The sequence below is a fragment of the Pipistrellus hanaki genome (genome assembly GCF_964339955.1).
Source record: "Pipistrellus hanaki genome assembly, chromosome: 14".
In the NCBI taxonomy this organism is placed as follows: Eukaryota; Metazoa; Chordata; class Mammalia; order Chiroptera; family Vespertilionidae; genus Pipistrellus; species Pipistrellus hanaki.
Genome location: NC_140516.1, coordinates 53995505 through 54012760, shown reverse-complemented (window position 1 = coordinate 54012760; position 17256 = coordinate 53995505). Strand labels below are relative to the sequence as shown.

At 62.4% G+C, this 17256-nt stretch overlaps 1 protein-coding gene across 1 annotated transcript in view; it reads right to left on the bottom strand.

Annotated features, from left to right (window-relative positions):
• FGFR2 (fibroblast growth factor receptor 2) overlaps window positions 1-17256 on the bottom strand; it is a gene marked incomplete at its 3' end in the record, with an annotated part of 55326 nt that overhangs the window by 707 nt on the left and 37363 nt on the right. Inside the window, exons 7-11 of the mRNA XM_084904404.1 lie at window positions 14310-14500; window positions 11504-11648; window positions 9244-9440; window positions 3527-3678; window positions 913-1046 (exon numbers count right to left, since the gene is read on the bottom strand). Of these exons, the coding sequence (XP_084760530.1) occupies window positions 913-1046; window positions 3527-3678; window positions 9244-9440; window positions 11504-11648; window positions 14310-14500 (819 nt within the window). The remainder of the gene's footprint in view (window positions 1-912; window positions 1047-3526; window positions 3679-9243; window positions 9441-11503; window positions 11649-14309; window positions 14501-17256) is intronic.

Here is a 17256-nt window from a genome sequence, read left to right as displayed (position 1 = left end):
GGGTCTCCAGGTTGACGCTCTAACCCACATGTGTCAAACACAAGGCCCGCGGGCCAAATCCAGCCCGCCAGGCCTTGCAATGTGGCCCGCACCGCGCTGTCATCACTGCACTCCGCTGTCAGTTATGACATTGTCAGTTTATGACTGTTCAGTAAACCATTCGGCCCGCGATTTAGGCTGGATTTTAGATTTTGGCCCCTTCTCTGATTGAGTTCGACACCCCTACGAGTCTAACCACTTCGCAACCAGCCAGGGTGAACTGAGCCAAACTGCTTTTTTTTTTTTTAAAGTGCACATAGCTCAAGGTAAATCATCTGTCCGAGATGCTGATTTACACTGAAAACCCTCAACCCTCCCCCACCCCGAGGTCAGCAATGTGCCCTCTGACCCCTGCCAGGTCAGAGTTCATGAGCCACAAAAGGAACTTTCTCAATAAGGTGTCCCTCGCCCCCCTTCTTCCCTCCACCCCCCCTTCTTCAGCCCATTCCCCCCTCCTGCCCCGCCCCCTTCCCCCACCCCCTCCTGCCCCTCCCCCTTTCCCCTATCCCCCCTCCTGCCCCGCCCCCTTCCCCCACCCCCTCCTGCCCCTCCCCCTTTCCCCTATCCCCCTCCTGCCCCTCCCCCTTCCCCCACCCCTTCCTGCCCCTCCCCTTCCCCCTCCTGCCCCTCCCCCTTCCCCCCTTCCCCTTCTGCCCCTTCCCCCTCCTGCCCCATCCCCCTCCTGCCCCGCCCCCTCCTGCCCCGCCCCCACGCCTGCCCCGCCCCCTCCTGCCCCGCCCCCTCCTGCCCCTCCCCCCTTCCCCCCTTCCCCTCCTGCCCCATCCCCCTCCTGCCCCTCCCCCTTCCCCCTCCTGCCCCGCCCCCTCCTGCCCCCGCCCCCTCCTGCCCCGCCCCCTCCTGCCCCGCCCCCACGCCTGCACTCACCCTTCAGCATCTTCACGGCCACAGTGACGGCCTCCTTGGGCTTGTCCTTGTCCACGCCCACGGCCTCGGCCATGACCACTTGCCCGAAGCAGCCTTCCCCCAGGGGCTTGCCCAGCGTCAGCCTGCGTGGGGACGGGGATCAGTGCCGGCACCGGGCGGCGGGCACGGCGCAGGGAAAGCCAGGACCCGACAGAACGAGCTCCCAGCGGCCGAGTGCTGGTCACACGGACTAACGTGTCTGCTGAGGGACGCCCAGAGGACGGCGTGGCGGCGGCTATGACGGCTCACATTTGGGCTCCGGTCTGCTTTCCTGGCGGGAGGGACCCGGCCGCGGGGTGGCCGGCGGCCCTAAGAGCCAGCGAAGGGCTGTGACTGAGCGTCCGTCTCTCAGGACATCCCCAGCACGCTCCTTCTTGCCCCTGTGACGTGGTCTCTAAAGCTGCCGTCACTCCAATACCAACGGGGTTCACAGCACACGCTGGGGCCAGGATGCAGGACCCGAATCTTACATGCATTTCAAGGAATCTCTCTAATTTTTCACTAAAAGGAAAAATGTCTAAAAATTGGGGGGAGGAATTTTTTTTTACTTTTTTTTTTTTACATAACAGCCTGGAAATCCGTGTGACTACTCAAAACTAATCGTGAAGGAAACCCAGAGACAATGTCTAAGTCTGGAAGTGCTACACCATCCTGTGAACACCCTCATCTGCCCCTGGGCACGGAGCAGCCCAGGACGAAGCCGCCTCGGAACCAGCGTGGGAACGCGTTCCTCACGCAGGCCAGTGCGGACTGAGCGTGGAGAGCAGTGCTCACGGCGGCACAGCCTGGCCCGGGGCCTCATGCTGGGCTGAGGTCACTCCGCTCCTACGCTGAACTGGAATTAAATTTAACGTCTTGGCAGAAAATAAACATTTGCATTGGAAAAAGGGCTAATTTATGTCCCCGTGCCCGGCCACCCCGGGTGTGACAATCCTTCCTTTGTGCAGCCCCGGCCCCCGGCCCAGCAGCGCTCTCAATGCCTTCATTCACGGAACACGCTCCGCCCACGCTCCTAAGTCCTGTTTTGAAAGGTTTAGCGCTCAGACTTTCCACACGGGCCCCGGGCGGGAGCTCGCCCACAGGGACCGGCTCCCACTATCGACCAAGGCGTCACAGGCGGCAAAGCCACGGCTGAGCCCGAGCTGCGGTTCCTTACAGCCTAGCCGCCGCGCCTCAGCTGCCCTTTAAGGTACAGAAAGGTGTGCACAGACCCCCTAACCTACGGGCATCCCCAAACCAGGGAGCAGGGCTCGAGGGGAACCCCCTCCACAACGTTCTACAGGAGACACCATCCTTGTGGTGCCTCACCTGCAACTCGAATGAACAAATGGATGGGTGGGTGGATGGATGGGTAAGTGGGTGGATGGGTGGATGGCTGGATGGGTGAGTGGGTGGATGGGTGGGTGGGTGGATGGGTGGATGGATTGGTGGGTGGGTGGGTGGGTGGATGGGTGGGTGGGTGGGTGGATGGGTGGATAGATTGGTGGGTGGGTGGGTGGATGGCTGGATGGGTGAGTGAGTGGGTGGATGGGTGGATGGATGGGTGGATTGGTGGGTGGGTGGGCGGGTGGGTGGATGGGTGGGTGGGTGGGTGGGTGGGTGGATGGGTGGATGGATTGGTGGGTGGGTGGATGGGTGGGTGGGTGGGTGGGTGGATGGCTGGATGGGTGAGTGGGTAGATGGGTGGGTGGGTGGATGGGTGGATGGCTGGATGGATTGGTGGGTGGGTGGGTGGATGGGTGGGTGGGTGGGTGAATGGCTGGATGGGTGAGTGGGTGGATGGGTGGGTGGGTGGATGGGTGGATGGCTGGATGGATTGGTGGGTGGGTGGATGGGTGGGTGGGTGGGTGGGTGGGTGGATGGATGGATGGATGGTCCTATCACTATAGGATGCCCATAAACTGGACATCACTTCCATTAACACTAATGGGTCCAGCCGGCATGGCTCAGTGCTTGAGCATTGACATAGGAACCAGAAGGTCACGGTTTGATTCCAGGTCAGGGCACATTCCTGGATTGTGAGCTTGATCCCCATTGTGGGGCGTGCAAGAGGCAGCCGATCAGTGATCTCTCTCATCACTGATGTTTCTACCTCTCTCTCTCTTCCCCTTCTGAAGTCCCCAACCAGGACCCAGGCTGGAATCAATCCCGGGACCCTTCAGTCTGCCAGCTGATGCTCTGTCCATTGAGCCACACTGGCCACGGCTGGGTAACGATTCTTAAGACGACATATTCTACACCCAATTTCTTCAAAGAATGGACCATGGAGTAGCATGGTCTGTTAACCAGGGCAGGACAGAGACCTTTTTCCTAAATGGGAAACTCCCGCCTCTTGCATTTGACTGTGACTGAATTGTCCAGCGAGTTAATAATAATAATAATAATAATAATAATAATAAGCTCACGAGGAGCATCTTGTCTGGGGACCAGCCGTGGCTTAGTGGTTCCTTAGAAATACAAGCTCACAAGACCCTGCATGGGAGGGTCACAGAGGGCACAGGTCCCCCCACACCCCACGTCCTCCCGAGTCTCCCTCCCACGACCGTGCCCCCCGGGTACTCACTTGTCTCTGGGGAACTCCCATTTGGGGTCCTCGGGCAGCTCGTACTCCGAGACGCCCGCCAGCATCGGGGTGTCCGCCGCGGACGACAGGCGTGTGGTGATCCGTACCAGGGGCGTGTTGGAGTTCATGGAGGAGCTGGACTCGGCCGACACCTGGATACACAACCCGGAGACACAGGTGTAACCCTGGCCCCCGCGGCCAGAGCCCGGCCGGACGGGCAGCTCTCGGAAGGAAGGCAGGAGGGGGGCTGGACACAGTCACTCATCCGAGACCCAAACCACCAACTCAGTGCCCCTGCCCTCCGGCCTACCCGGGACTAAACCTCATCCAAATCACGTGTCCCGAAGGGCAGGGTTCCAAACACTGATACACACGCCGCTCGAAACATGTCTTGCTTCTGCCCTAACCCCAGGACAGCCACGAGGACGAGAGGCAGCCCCACAGACACCGCTGCTCGGGGTCCTCCTGGCCCGGGACCCAGGACCCCTCTCCCCGCAGACCAGCCAGATCAGGGGTCAACGTGGTGCTTCGGAGACGCCACAAAGCTTTTGGACAATCAGCTCTTTGATGTTTTTTGTGTCTTTGACGTATCATGCCGTGCCCTGGCCAGTGTGGCCCAGTGGCTAGAGCATTGGCCTGCAGACAGAAGGGTCCTGGGCTTGATTCTGGTCAGGGATGTGCCTCAGTTGCAGGCTCCACCCTGGCCCGGGCCCTGGTCAGGGTGCCTGTGGGAGGCAGTTTATCAATGTGTTTCTCTCACATCCATGTTTTTCTCTGTCTTTCCCTCTCTTCTGCTCTCTCTAAAACTCAATGGGAAAATATCCTCAGATGAGGATTGAAAAAAAAAGAGAAGAAAGAAATGTCAAGTGAACATTCCAGGAACTAGCTCGAGGGAGGATCTGAACCCGGAAGGATTCCCAGCAGCTCCAGGCGCCTCTACTCAAGGTCACCTTGGGCCGGGAGCACCCAGGCCATCCGGTGAATCCCAGGGCCTCTGGTCAGCTTCTGCCTCAGAAACCAGAGCCTTGAACGCGTGGGACGAAGAGTCCGGAGGAAGAGAAACACACCTTTACCGACAATCACCTGGGAACGGCCCGGGCCTTCCCGGGAGCACACGGCTTCCCGGAGGCATCTCGCTGACCCTCCCCCGTGTCAGCCGGGGCTGACAGCTCCCGTGCTGGTCTCCAGGAAAGGCCCGGGCCCGGGCCCCCAGAAGGCCACCTCTGGGGACCACACACACTCTGGCCCCATCAGGGGCTGCCTGGTCTGACCCTGCCAACCGCCAGACACGGCCAAGACTTTGGCCAAGACAGTGGGCATGTGGGGTTCAACATGACCCGGCAGAGCGACTCCCCTGCCCACCTCGGAAGGGGCAGGTGAGGGAACTGATGACCAAGTGGCACCGACTGGCCTGGCCCCGCCCACAGGGCCTGGCCCCGCCCACAAGAGGCTGGCCTTCCCTGGAGCTTCAGTGAAGTTGCAGGAGGTCCTGGCCTGCACAGCTCCTTGGACAAAGAGCCAGACTGAGGACTGCAGAGTCCCGGGTTCAATTCCCATCAAGGGCACACTTGGCTGCAGGTTCCATCCTGGTCGGAGTGCATGTAGGGGCAACCAATCCCTGTGTCTCTCTCACATCGATGTTTCTCTCTCCCCCGCTCCCTTCCTTCCACGCTCTAAAAACCGGTGGGAAAACATCCTCCGAAGACGCTTAAAGACTTTTTAAAAAGCTTAGCCGTGTTGGAGAAGAATTAGGAGTGGAGGGAGAGGCAGAACGTCTCCTTCAGAACTTTCTAGACCGCTGGCATGCCACTGCCAGGCCTACATCTCCCAAGAAAGCCCCGCACCCTGGGACGGATCTGGCACCATTGATCATCCCTTTCTTCCTTCTTGGTCCCAAAGCACCTCCTCCTGTCAGACCCTCTCGCCAACGTCCGGGCTTCCTGTTTACCTAACTTAAAAATGCGCCACGGACGGCGGCAATTAAGTCATTTATAAACAACGAGGCTAACACGCTACCACACGCCTTCCCTCCGCGGACCCCGCAGACGCACGCGGTCGTGGAGAGCTAAGCTTCCCGGGCCCTTCCAGAGTCCCCTCCCCGTGACGTAAGCCGAGCTTTTCGCGAAATGCGCTCTGAGGGTTTTTCCACAGTTCAAGTGGCAGGTGAACCAAGGAAGCGGGTGTTTTTTTTCTCCTCTTTCCTCTCTAAAGGACCATCAAGAAACTTATCTCCTCCTTCTACAGGATGAGAAGGAGCAGGGCACAGGGCAGAGGTGTGGGGGAGGGGGGCCAGCGGGGCAGGGGGGCTGTTTATCCCTGAGGACACAGCGCCCCAGCCACACCCACCGGCCTCCCAAGCCCTGACTCCGGCTGAGAATCTCCATTCGGAAACCAGAGCACAGCCTGTGCCTGGTGGATCCTTTGGGAGGGCGGGCCGGCCAGTGAGAATGACATTGTTTAGATCCTCAGGCCCTCGCAGGAGAGAGGCCCCGCCCCTGCATGCGACCCTGGGGCTGACCCAGGATGGAATCGCCCCGAGGTCATGGTTCTAGCTGCGCGGCAGACGGTGGGCCCTGGAGCCCCAGCCCGCCTGGCTCTGTGGACAGCGTGTCGGCCTGCGGCCTGAAGGGCCCATCGGGCATCTCAAAGCCTCCTGGGAAACAACCGCTCGCCAGCATTTCCTCCTGGCATCGGAGGAAAAGGCTTTGGGGGGGGAAGGCTGACATGCCTGACCTATGTCAGTGCGTCCAGAACAGGCTGGTGAATGTCAAGCATGAAACTCAACAGGATCAAGGAAAAGACGGCTTGTTCTAACAACAGCCATTGATGAGCTGAGGGACGGCTGTCAGCGCGTGGGGGGAGGGAGGGAGGGAGGGGCCAAGCAGGTAAATTCAGGCTCCACCTGTGGGGAGGAGGAAGAGGAGGAGGAGGAAGGGAGGAGAGGGAGGAGGTGGAGAAGGAGGGGGAGGGGAGAAAGAAGAGAGAGAGGGAGGAGGAGGGAGGAGGGAGGAGGAGGAAGGAGAAGGGAAGGGAGGAGGAGGAGGGAGAGGGGGAGGAGGGAGAAGGGGGAAGAGGGGAAGGATGAGGAGGGAGAGGATGAGGAGGGACAGGCTGTCCCCAGGCCCCAGGCATCCGGTTTCAGGCTCACCTGCCACCAGGTGAAGGCACGCCTGGCATCCCTGTGGAATTTTCTCTTTCATCGACTCATCTGCCAACACATCTGCCAACCTCTCTGGGGCCTTCATTGCGGCTCCAGGCCAACAACCTCTGTCCCAGACGCCTGACTGGCACCCCCTGCCCACCCTTGGGCCGTGCTCAGGGCTAGGTGCTCCTCGCCAAGAACCGTGCAGCCCATGCAGACAGCTGCGAGGGGCTGAGCAGGCAACACCCCCCCAAACAAATGAGTCCCCCGACACTTCTCTCTCCGGGGACTGGCCTGTGCCCGCCTTCTCTGCTTTCTCACCCCAACTCCCCTCATTTCAAACGAACCCTCCTCCTCTGGTTGCCTCGGAGCCAGCCGGGAAGGTGACAGGCCAGGTCCTACCCGGCCTGCTGGGAAAGCCAGGAGGCAAAGAGGAAGGAGGGAGGAAGGGAGGGAGCGGGGGAGGGGCTCAGGAGCCCCGGCTGGCGGTGTAGGTGAGACAGAAGGAAGGCAGGCCAGCAGCCAGCGGCCAGGAATGCAGATGTGACAACCAGGGTCCAGTGGGAGGTTGAAGGGTATCTGCTCCTTCACAGGAAGCAGAGAGAAGAGCATTGCAACAGCTGCAGGGGAAAAGGTGATGAAATAGTCACGGACGCAGGTGGAGCTGTCCTCCGGGGTGGGCCCATTGGAAAAGGTCACAGTCCGACTGCCGGCCGGGGCACAGGCCTGGGTTGTGGGCTCGATGCCCAGTGGGGGGCGTGCAGGAGGCAGCCGGTCGTGATTCTCTCTCATCGTTGATGTTTCTATCTCTCCCTCTCCCTTCCTCTCTGACATCAATAAACATATTAATTTTTTTAGAGTAAAGAAAAGCAGCAGCAAGGTGGGAGCACCTCAGTCAGCCGTCTGAGCCCAGCCTCTCGTGCAGACGGTGCAGGAACAGCGCAGGGGCCTGGGAGGGGGCGCGAGGGGCCTGAGGGCACTGGCCAGGAGCTCTCCCAGCGGCAGTGCTCCCGTGGCCGTGGCCGGAGAAGGGCCGTGGCGTCACAGAGCAATGCCTCTCAGCTTCCACGGAGAAGGGCCTGCTGGCTACGTGGCTTCAGAGCCGTGGGGAAGGCCCCCTTCGGCCCGGAGCCCGGAGCCCGGAGCGCAGCGCTGGGAGGAGAACAGCCAGGCCCCTGCCAGACTCCTGCGGCCATCTGGTCCCTAATCCTCGGCCAGAACATGTCACGCACCTTCGGTCCCGGGGGCGCCAGGCTGGACTGACCGCCTCGGAGCCGGAGGCCTCGCCGGACGCAGACGCCTGGCTCCTCTCGAGGCCTTGGGCTGCGATGGAGGAGCCTGCGCTCCACAAGCCCCGGGAGGGACTTCTGCCAAAGCTCACGGACCCCGAGCCCGGGCGCTGGCTGTCCCTCGTTTCAAACAGAACCGCCTTTACGGGAACCAAGTTCCAAAGCACTCGGGAAACTGCAGCGCACGTGTCCCCTCCGCCGCTCGGACACGGGGTCGGAGAGGAGGGCTCCCTGTGCCTGCTCTGCAGGGCGGAGGCCGGGGCAGAGGCCCCGCCGGCCGCACCGCCCGCCTCTCCCCAGAGCAGCACCAAGCCCCCCGGGGCTCGCACCAGCACACGGGCCCCGATGCCCCCGCACCAGGCGACCGACAACCTGGTGCCTGTTCAGCCTGAAACCACTGGAGCCAAATCCACGGCCACAGCCCTGACCGAATCCAGTAAAACACACACACACCCACACACCCACACACACGCACGCGCGGTTCTATTTTAAGCATCAGAGCAGCAGAGCCAAAACTCCGTCTGGAAAGACATCGCGGGCCGGTTTACAGCAAGCAGTAGCTCAACAGCACCTCAGGGACCGGGTTTCTGACCTCAATTTAGAAGAGTAAGTCCAGTCGCAGCCAGTTTGGCTCAGTGGATAGAGCGTCGGCCTGCGGACCCAAGGGTCCCGTCCAGGGCACGCACTTCACTTGCAGGTCCCCCCCTGGCCTGGGCCCTGGTCGGGCTGCGTGCAGGAGGCAGCCCATCGACGTGTCTCTCTCACATCGATGTTTCTCTCTGTCTCTCCCTCTCTCTCCCACTATCTCTATAAATCAATAGAAGAATATCCTCGGGTGAAGGATTAGAAAATAAAAAGTTGAAGGGAACGAGAGTCCCTCCCTTTCCAACCAGTGGCCTAAGCCTGCCCCCCACCCCGGCCTCCCGCCAGGGCCTACCCCACAGAAAACAAGAGCATCCGGTCACGGGGGACAAAGGGGGGACAGAGGGGCCTGTGCCTCAGAGACAGCCGCCGAATGTCATCCAACTCGCAGCCCTGCCCTCCTCCTGCTCCCCCTCCCCCGTGCCCCCCGTCCTGCTGACTGGCTCTGCCAGCCTCGCCTCTCCCGCCCTGGGAGCTCGACGCCATGGACCCCTTGGGACGCTCAGGGCCTGCCTCCCGCGCACCGGGGGGCGCTGACTGGGCGGCTCGGGGAGCCCAGGAGCTGGGTGTCGGGCGGGGCAGGGGACCGAGGAGCCGGCGGGGCCGGAGTAGGGTCTGCAAACTCTCCATCTACTTTCTGTTACCTGTCTGCGCAGGGGGATGCGCTTGGAGAGCTTGTGCACGGCGGGCGGGCTGCTGAAGTCGGGCTTCTTGGCCGAGGCCTTCATGCGGCACAGGACGACCGTGACCACCATGCAGGCGATGAGGAACACGCCGATGCAGTAGATGGCGATCTCCAGGTAGTCGGGGGCCGCCGGCAGCTCCTTCTCCCGCACGGGAGCTGCGCGGGCGCGGCAGGGAGACAAGCGGGCTGCCGTTAGGGGCTGGGCGGGTGCGTCCGGGCACAGCCGGAGGCGGCGGGCATGCACAGGGGCGGGCCTCCGCATGGGGCGCTCTGCATGGCCGAGCGCCTGGGCCCAGCCCCTGCCATGCCCCTCGCTCTGCCACCAGGGCCCGGGCGCCACTCCCTACGGCCTCAGTGGTCGCTGAACCCAGTGGCCGAGGGCCCGGCTGCCACCGCAGCACGGAGGGCAGACTAGATTCTGAGACCTGGCACACTGGGGCAGCACAGGCCGGGCCCCCGCACCCACAGGAGGGCTGTGCTTCGTCCTGTCCTCCCCCCACCCCCTGCAGACCGAGTCCTCAGAGGGGACCGGGCCTGTGAGAGCTGGGTGAGCTCCTGGAGGAAGAGGGGACGGCTCAGATGCGCCCAGGCCCACTGAGGTGGAGGAGGGAGGCACCGGGCCAGCTGCCGGCCCAAAAGGGGACCAGTTCCTGAGCGCAGGCCCCCGAGGTTCCACCAGAGGAGCAAATGCGCTTGGCACGCAGGCGGACTTGCTTCTGACGGAGAAGCTGTCTGTGTAGCCACCGTGGTGTCGGGGACAGTCTTTAATCAATCGCCAATGTAGTTTTGCCCGAGGCAGCTGGCTCATTGGCAGAGCGCTGGCCTGTGGACCAAAGGGTCCCGGGTTCGACTCTGGTCAAGGGCATGAACCTCGGTTGCAGGCTCCTCCCCAGCCTGGGCCCTAGTTGGGGTCCACGCAAGAGGCAACCCATCCATGTGACATCGATGTTTCTCCCTGTCTTTCTCTCTCTCTTCCACTCTCTATAAAATCCCATGGGGAAACATTCTCGGGTGAGGATTAACCGTAAAAACAGCAGTAACGGCAGCGATAACCATTACCGGTTTTGTGTAGCCGGTTACAGTGACACATCACTCCAGCTTTTAAAGAAAAACAGAAGCGGCACTGCCTGTGCGTCCACGTATAATTACTCCGGGGAGCACGTTCTCACAGCAGGCCCCATGGCGGGTGCTCCCTCCTCGGGCCTCGATGGCTGACCCACGGGCAGTGGTTTGCACAGCCGTCCTGGGCCGCGTTCTCGGTTAGTGCGCGGGCCGTGGGCAGGCTGGGTAAGGCGGGCCCGCCGGGCGCCCGAGGCGCGCAGGGCGGCGAGGAAGGGCAAGCTCGCGGCTCCCGGCGAATGCTGAGCGGCTCCCCGAACCGGGGACACGGGTGCAGCGGCATTACTTGGAGCTCGCACGTTTTCACAGAAAAATGCTCGCGAGACGGCCGGGACGCTCAGCACAGCGTGGAGCGGCCCCGTCCTTCTGCTGGAGAGGAGGTGCGCATGCAGCGGCACCTGTGCCGACAAGGAGGCGCTGGCGATGTCGTGGAGCGTAAGCAGCGGAGCAGTCACCACGGAAACGAGAGGAGCAGGACCCGACAGACACTCGGGTGACAGAGTCAGAGGGCGGCGTGGAGGCAGCGGATGCTGATTTCCCCGCACGGGACAGAAATAACATCCAGCGAGAGGCAAGCGCATGCTCGTGGGGAAGGCGGACGGACGACAGCCCCTCCCAGGACCACATGCAGGGAGCCACCGAGCCCGGGGCGGGCACCGCACCGCTTCTGTGCACCCACACCCACTGTCCGTTCACTCCCGTTACAGAGCGGAATGTGGCGTCCACGTACAGAGCGCCATGGAGTTTTACATGAGGGAAAAAAAAAATCGCTTTGTTGTTACAAATAAGTCCCATGTCTCAGGAGACGCGGGGACTGGCGGGCGAATTTCCGCATCGACTCCGTGACACACGGAGAACGTGGGGTCCCCGGGGCTCGGGGAGACACGTCACGTGACCGAGCACGTGCGTGGGGACCTCGCCGTACGAGACTCCCCCGGCAGCGGCTCTTCCCGGGGGGGACGGTGGCCGTGGCCGCGTCTTTCTGCGGGAGGAGGGGGCCGTTTCTGAGGACAGAAGCGTGTTGGCTCCAGAGCACCCAACCAGGAAGAGGGGGACCAGGCCCGGGACACCCAGCCGAGGCGGGAGCACGAGGTATGTACCTGGCAGGACTGTCAACCATGCAGAGTGAAAGGAGATCCCGATAGAGTTACCCGCCAAGCACGTATACTCCCCAGCATCCTCAAAAGTTACATTCCGAATATAGAGCACCTCAATCTCCTTGTCCGTGGTATTAACACCGGCGGCCTAGAAGACAGGGAGCGAGAGAACAGGTAGACACACAGGAACGAGGTGGAGGGGCCGGGGCCTGGGCCCGGGGCGGCGCCAGGCCCGGCGGGGCTGGCCACACAGGATCCGGCCGCGGCCCGTCCACGAAGCCCACAACCAGAGACAGCGACAGGAGCGGCTCACCGCGCAGCCCGCCACCACACCAGCCACCACCGCGGCGCCCGCAGGCCCATGGAAACAGCGGCCACGGAGGCCGCGCTCGGCTTGGCAGCGCTCTGGGGGGGGCGGGGTTTCCACACGGGTGCGCCCTGCTCCCCACGGGCTCCGGTCCTGTGGGCTGCAGACACCCACCTCGGGGAAGGGGGTCTGTCTCGCTGGCTGGGGTGCAGAGCGGAACCCCGCAGGCACCTCCAAGCGGGCGCCTTGCACGTCCTTCCGGCCCCTGGGGACCAGCCGGGAAGTCACCCGGCTGCCAGGCTCGGTCACATGGACCTCCACAGCGTGGGGATGAAGTGGAAGAAACAGCTCGATCTTGGCAGCGAAGGAACTGGCTTTTTTCTCCCCTTTTAACTAAGCATGTGAGTCTGAGTCGGGCAGGCTGAGGAGGCCACCTGCTGCCTTCAGTCGCTCCCACAGGACAGTTGCTCCGTGGGCTGCCCCCAATCGCAGACAGCCATGTCCAGGGCACCAAGGTCAGGACAATAAAGTCAAGGACTCCAAGGTCAAGAACACCAAGGTCAGGACAATAAGGTCCAGGACACCAAGGTCAAGGACGCCAAGGTCCAGGGCGCCAAGGTCAGGACAGTAAGGTCCAGGACATCAAGGTCAGGACTCCAAAGTCAAGGACTCCAAGGTCCAGGACATCAAGGTCAAAACAATAAGTTCTAGGAATTCAAGGTCAAGATAATAAGGTCCAGGACACCAAGGTCAAGGGCAGCATCTCACAAGATCAGTTATGCAATCAAGGAAACTATGCCCATGGACAGACAACATTGTGCCCATATTTCCCTAGAAACCGGGGGCCGGAGGAGGTGTGACGTCTGTGGAGCCGTGGGCACGCAGGTTCCATGTGCCGCGAGGATGGGGTCTGTGCAGCCCAGACAGACGCCCCAGAAGGAGCGGACGCTCTAAAGCCTGGGGTGGGGCACCTCCGGAAGGAGCCAGAGCGGGCGCTGCGAGCACCGTGGGCGCTTTTCCATGGCTGCTGGCACCCACCAGCCGCATCACCCAGGAAAGATGGTGACGGACATCCCGAGGCCACCGAGGATCCTATAAGCTGCCTGCCGTCGCCCAAAGCACCACGTCTCTCCAGCGCCTACACCAGCCTTCTTAGAAACACAACGAGGACAGAGGACGCGAAGCCGGAGGCGCCGTTACCTTGCTGCTTGGGCAGGACCGTGAGCCAGGCGGACTGGTTGGCCTGCCCTATGTAATTGGAGACCTTACATATATACTCCCCCGCGTCCGCCAGCGTCACGTTCAACAGAGCCAGCACTTCCGCATTGGAACTATTTATCCCCGAGTGCTGGAACAGACAGAGAACAACATCGACTCGGCGCCGGCGGTCCCGCCACCACACGCAGGGCACGGCCTCCGGCGGCACACGCGGCCGGGGCCCGGCCTGGGGGGGGGGGGGAGACACACACACAGCATACGCCCACGCCGGGAGAGGGACCTGCTGGCGAGGGGGGCTCCCGGGCGAGTCACTTTCTCCCAGCTCTCCGGCCCTTCGCGTCTCAGCTGGAGAGAGCACCCCGAGGGTGCGGGTCTCAGGGGAGCCCTTGGTGGCTTCATGGGCCGTGGCTCCTTTAAGAGCCTTGTCTGTGAGCAGCTCCGTGTGGGGGAGAATGGTGGGCAAGAACGGCCCGCGGGTCTGCAGCAGCGAGAGGCTGGTGCTGTCCCAGCGGGAGCTGCGGGGAGCAGGCCGGTGGCCCGGGGAGGGAGGGTCCCGGCCCCACGTTTCACAGGCACAGAACCAGCTTCCAAGGACCCCTGTCTGTTGGTGTGGCTCAGTGGATGGAGCATCGGCCTGTGGACTGAAGGGTCCTGGGTTCGATCCCAGTCCAGGGCACGTGCCTGGGGGACTTGATCCCCAGTATGGGACGTGCAGGAGGCAGCCGATCCATGATTCTCTCTCATCATTGATGTTTCTCTCTCCCACACCCTTCCTCTCTGAAAACAATAAAAAAATATATATCTTGAAAAATAAAATATACAGTCTGCTGCTGAAACCGCATGTGAATGCATTTCCACGGCAAAGGGGTCTCTTTGAAAAGGAGAATCTAAAGGGCCGCCCAAAGGTGATGTCCGATACACACATCTGCGTTACAGCAACAGCGGCCCCACCCCCAGGAGTGACCGCCCCCCACGTGCTGGCTGCAGCTGCCCTGCTCGGGGATGATCCCGGGGTTCCCACCCTCACAGACGGCAGCGGAGCCAAACCGTCTCCCCGAAGACCTCAGGCCGACAAACGGCTCCACTTCTCTGACTCCAGCTCTGGCAGGCCCTCCCCCCACCCCCTCCCCGGGTCCCTGTGGGTTTTGACTGACTCCCCAGCACGCTCTGTCCTGGCCCCTCAGCAGACTGGTCTCTGCGATCCAAGAGGAAGTCGGAGCGCCGTGGCTGGCCCTGTCAGGGACCCCCCACACACCCCCCCCCCGGGTGCCCAGGCAGCCTCACCTTCAGGACCTTGAGGTAGGGCAGCCCGTCGGGCCCGTACTTGCTGCCGTTCTTCTCCACGTGCTTGATCCACTGGATGTGGGGCTGGGCATCGCTGTACACTTTGCAGACAAACTCCACGTCGCCCCCGACCACCGTGGAGGCGTTGGCGGGCAGCCCGGCCTGGAGGATGGGCCGGTGCGGGGACCGCTCTGTGGGGAGGGGGGGACGGGAGGGGAGAGGCGGGTGAATGAGCTGTGCTGCCCAGAGGCTGCCTGTGAACTGGAGCCAAAAGGGTCTCGGTCGCTGGCGGTGATGCGGCCAGGGGCCCTGAACAAAGGGACTCAGGGCTCAGACGGCACTGGAGACGGAGAGGAGGCCGTGTGGACGGAGCTGCGGGCGCCCGTGCCACCTGGGGACCCAGGGAGAGTGTTTCCCAGGACGACGAGAAGGGGAACGGCCAGGGCACAGGGACCGTCCTGCATCCACGTGGGGCGACGGTGAGCTTAACCTCACAGGCAGGGGAGCCACGCTCCCGTCACCCCAACGCCGAAACGGCCCCCACACACGGCCCCCCAGCCCGTGTCTGAGCCGCTTCGGGGAGACCTTCCGCGCTTGTTTTTAAAGAAAACAAACCCAGAGCGAGAGCCCCGAGTTACAGGCAGGCGGGCGGCACCAACGCTCTCTCCCCCGGCATTTCCTCGGTGCGAGCACCTTTCTGTCCTCCGTCACCTCCTCCGCAAGCAGTGTGCTCGTGCCAAAGGCTGATACCCAGCCCGTGTTACCCCTGGTTTACTCAGACGTAAACCAGGAAGGGCACCAGCGCCAGGTCCCGGCAGGGCTGACACTGTCTTTTTATTTATTTTCTTGTAAAAACATTTTTTATTGGTTTCAGAGAGAGGAAGGGAGAGGGGGAGAGAGAGAAACAACCACGAGAGAGAGCCATGGACTGGCTACCTCCTGCACGCCCCACACTGGGGATCGAGCCTGCAACCTGGGCATGTGCCCTGACCAGGAACCAAACCCTGACCTCCTGGTTCCCAGGTCGGCGCTCACCACCGAGCCACACCAGCCGGGCTCGACTGTCTTGAGAGAGGCGCCATGCAGGGTGGGCTAGCAACCGCTCCCCTCCGCCCTCGCCTTACGTGTCCCGGGAAAAGGGTGTCAACAGAGGACACCCCTCCAGTCTCGGGCCCGCCCCTCTCCCACTCAGAGGTGCGCAAGCATCTCAGCACCAGGGTCCCCAAGAAGCCGGGACAGAGCCCTGCTGGTGCCTTGTCCGCAGGCCCTGGGAGGACAAGCTCACTGGACCTCCGTCCACAGCAGCACACACCTCGTTCCCGCTTTTCTCAGGTGCTGCCTTCCGGTCACCCACCCGCCGGGACCAGCCTCCCTGCCTCCCCCAGCAGGGCACCGCTGTCTCCAAGGCCACTCAAACAGGAGTCCCCCCGCTGTCCCCGGTGCAGCCTGCCCCGGGGTTGGGAGCACACGTTAGAACGAGAGCTATCGGAGCCTGGCTCCCTCTGAGCCGTTCTGGTTAAAATGTCACTGCGTGCAGGCTGCTGGACATGAGCAAATCAATTTTCCTGCAGAAGCCTATTGAGAGTCTTAAAAAACTTTTCAAAAAGCCAGGCCAGTGTGGCTCAGTGGTTGAGCATCAACCCAGAAACCAAGAGGTCGCCGGTTCAATTCCCCGGGTCGCGGAATCGATGCCCAGGGTGGGGCGTGCGAGAGGCAGCCCATCATGTTTCTCTCGCACAGGCGTTTCTATCTCTCTATCCCTCTCCCCTCCTCTCTCTAAAAAAGCCAGTAAAAACAAACAGATAAAAACCTTAAGAAAACGAACGCGCGCGAGGTTCCTCTTAGCACACCGAGTGCCAGGACCTGCCAGCACGTCAGACACCTGCCCGCGTTTCCACGTGAGAAACAGGATTGCTGGCCCCACGGAGCCACTCATCTGCCCAAACATCACCCCCACTCAGGCCGCACCACGGACCCCGAAGAGGAGGCTCCCAGATTTGGGGGCAGCAGGCTGCAAAGCTGGGAGCCCTGCAGCGCCCGCAGCGCCCTCTGCTTCTGCTAACAGCATCGTGGCCGGTGGTGGGGGTGAGCCTCCTGGGCAGGCCTGGCAGCAGCTGGTGCCCGGGACCCGCTCACGGCTGGCAGGGTGGAGTCTGGGTAACCCTGGCCAGCCCCGGCCCCAGAGCCACGTCCATGCACACCTGCCCCTGGGCTGGAGACCGTCAGCCGGCTTGTCAGCCAGCCTCCTCGCACCGGGCACCTCCGCGAGGCGTCCACGTGGGGCCCGTCCGCTCCGGGGCTCGGTTTCCCGCCTCTGCGCCCGTGTTTGGTGTTCAGAGGTCAGTGTTTACCGTGGCCCCACACACTGATGCTTGGACACAAAGGAACTCTAAAACCCTACACGTCCCAGCAGCCCGGTCAGCGGACACCCAGCAGCCTCGTCTCCCTTACGCACGCTTGTCCCTCATAAATCTTTTCACAAGCAAACACTGTGTGGCGCCGGCCCCGGTGCCCGGAACAATGGGCGCTTTCATGGCCGGCACCCCGGCCGCGCCAGGCCGCGGCAGGCGCTGACTCACCGGGCTGCCGGCAGGGCCGCGCCAGGGCCGCGGCTCCCCCGCTGTGTCTTTAGAAAACGCCGGCCCGGTGCGTGCTGCTGCTCTCACACAGGACGGCAGCCAGCACCGCACACCGGCCCCCGATGCAGCCTGCCCGCGCCCTCGCCTTCCACAAACACCCCCGGCCTCTCTCACTTCGGCCGGGATGGGAGGGATGGGAGCGGCCCGTCAGGGAAACCGCCCCCTCCGAGCTCCTGACAGCTGCCTTCCTTCGCAGAAAACGAAACCAGGGACCGCGCCGCGAGAATGTTTTCAAACAGCCGGGAGGCCTCCCCTCCCTCCGCTCCTCCACATCAGGCTTTGATTTCCGTCCCAACCGCGCTCTCTGC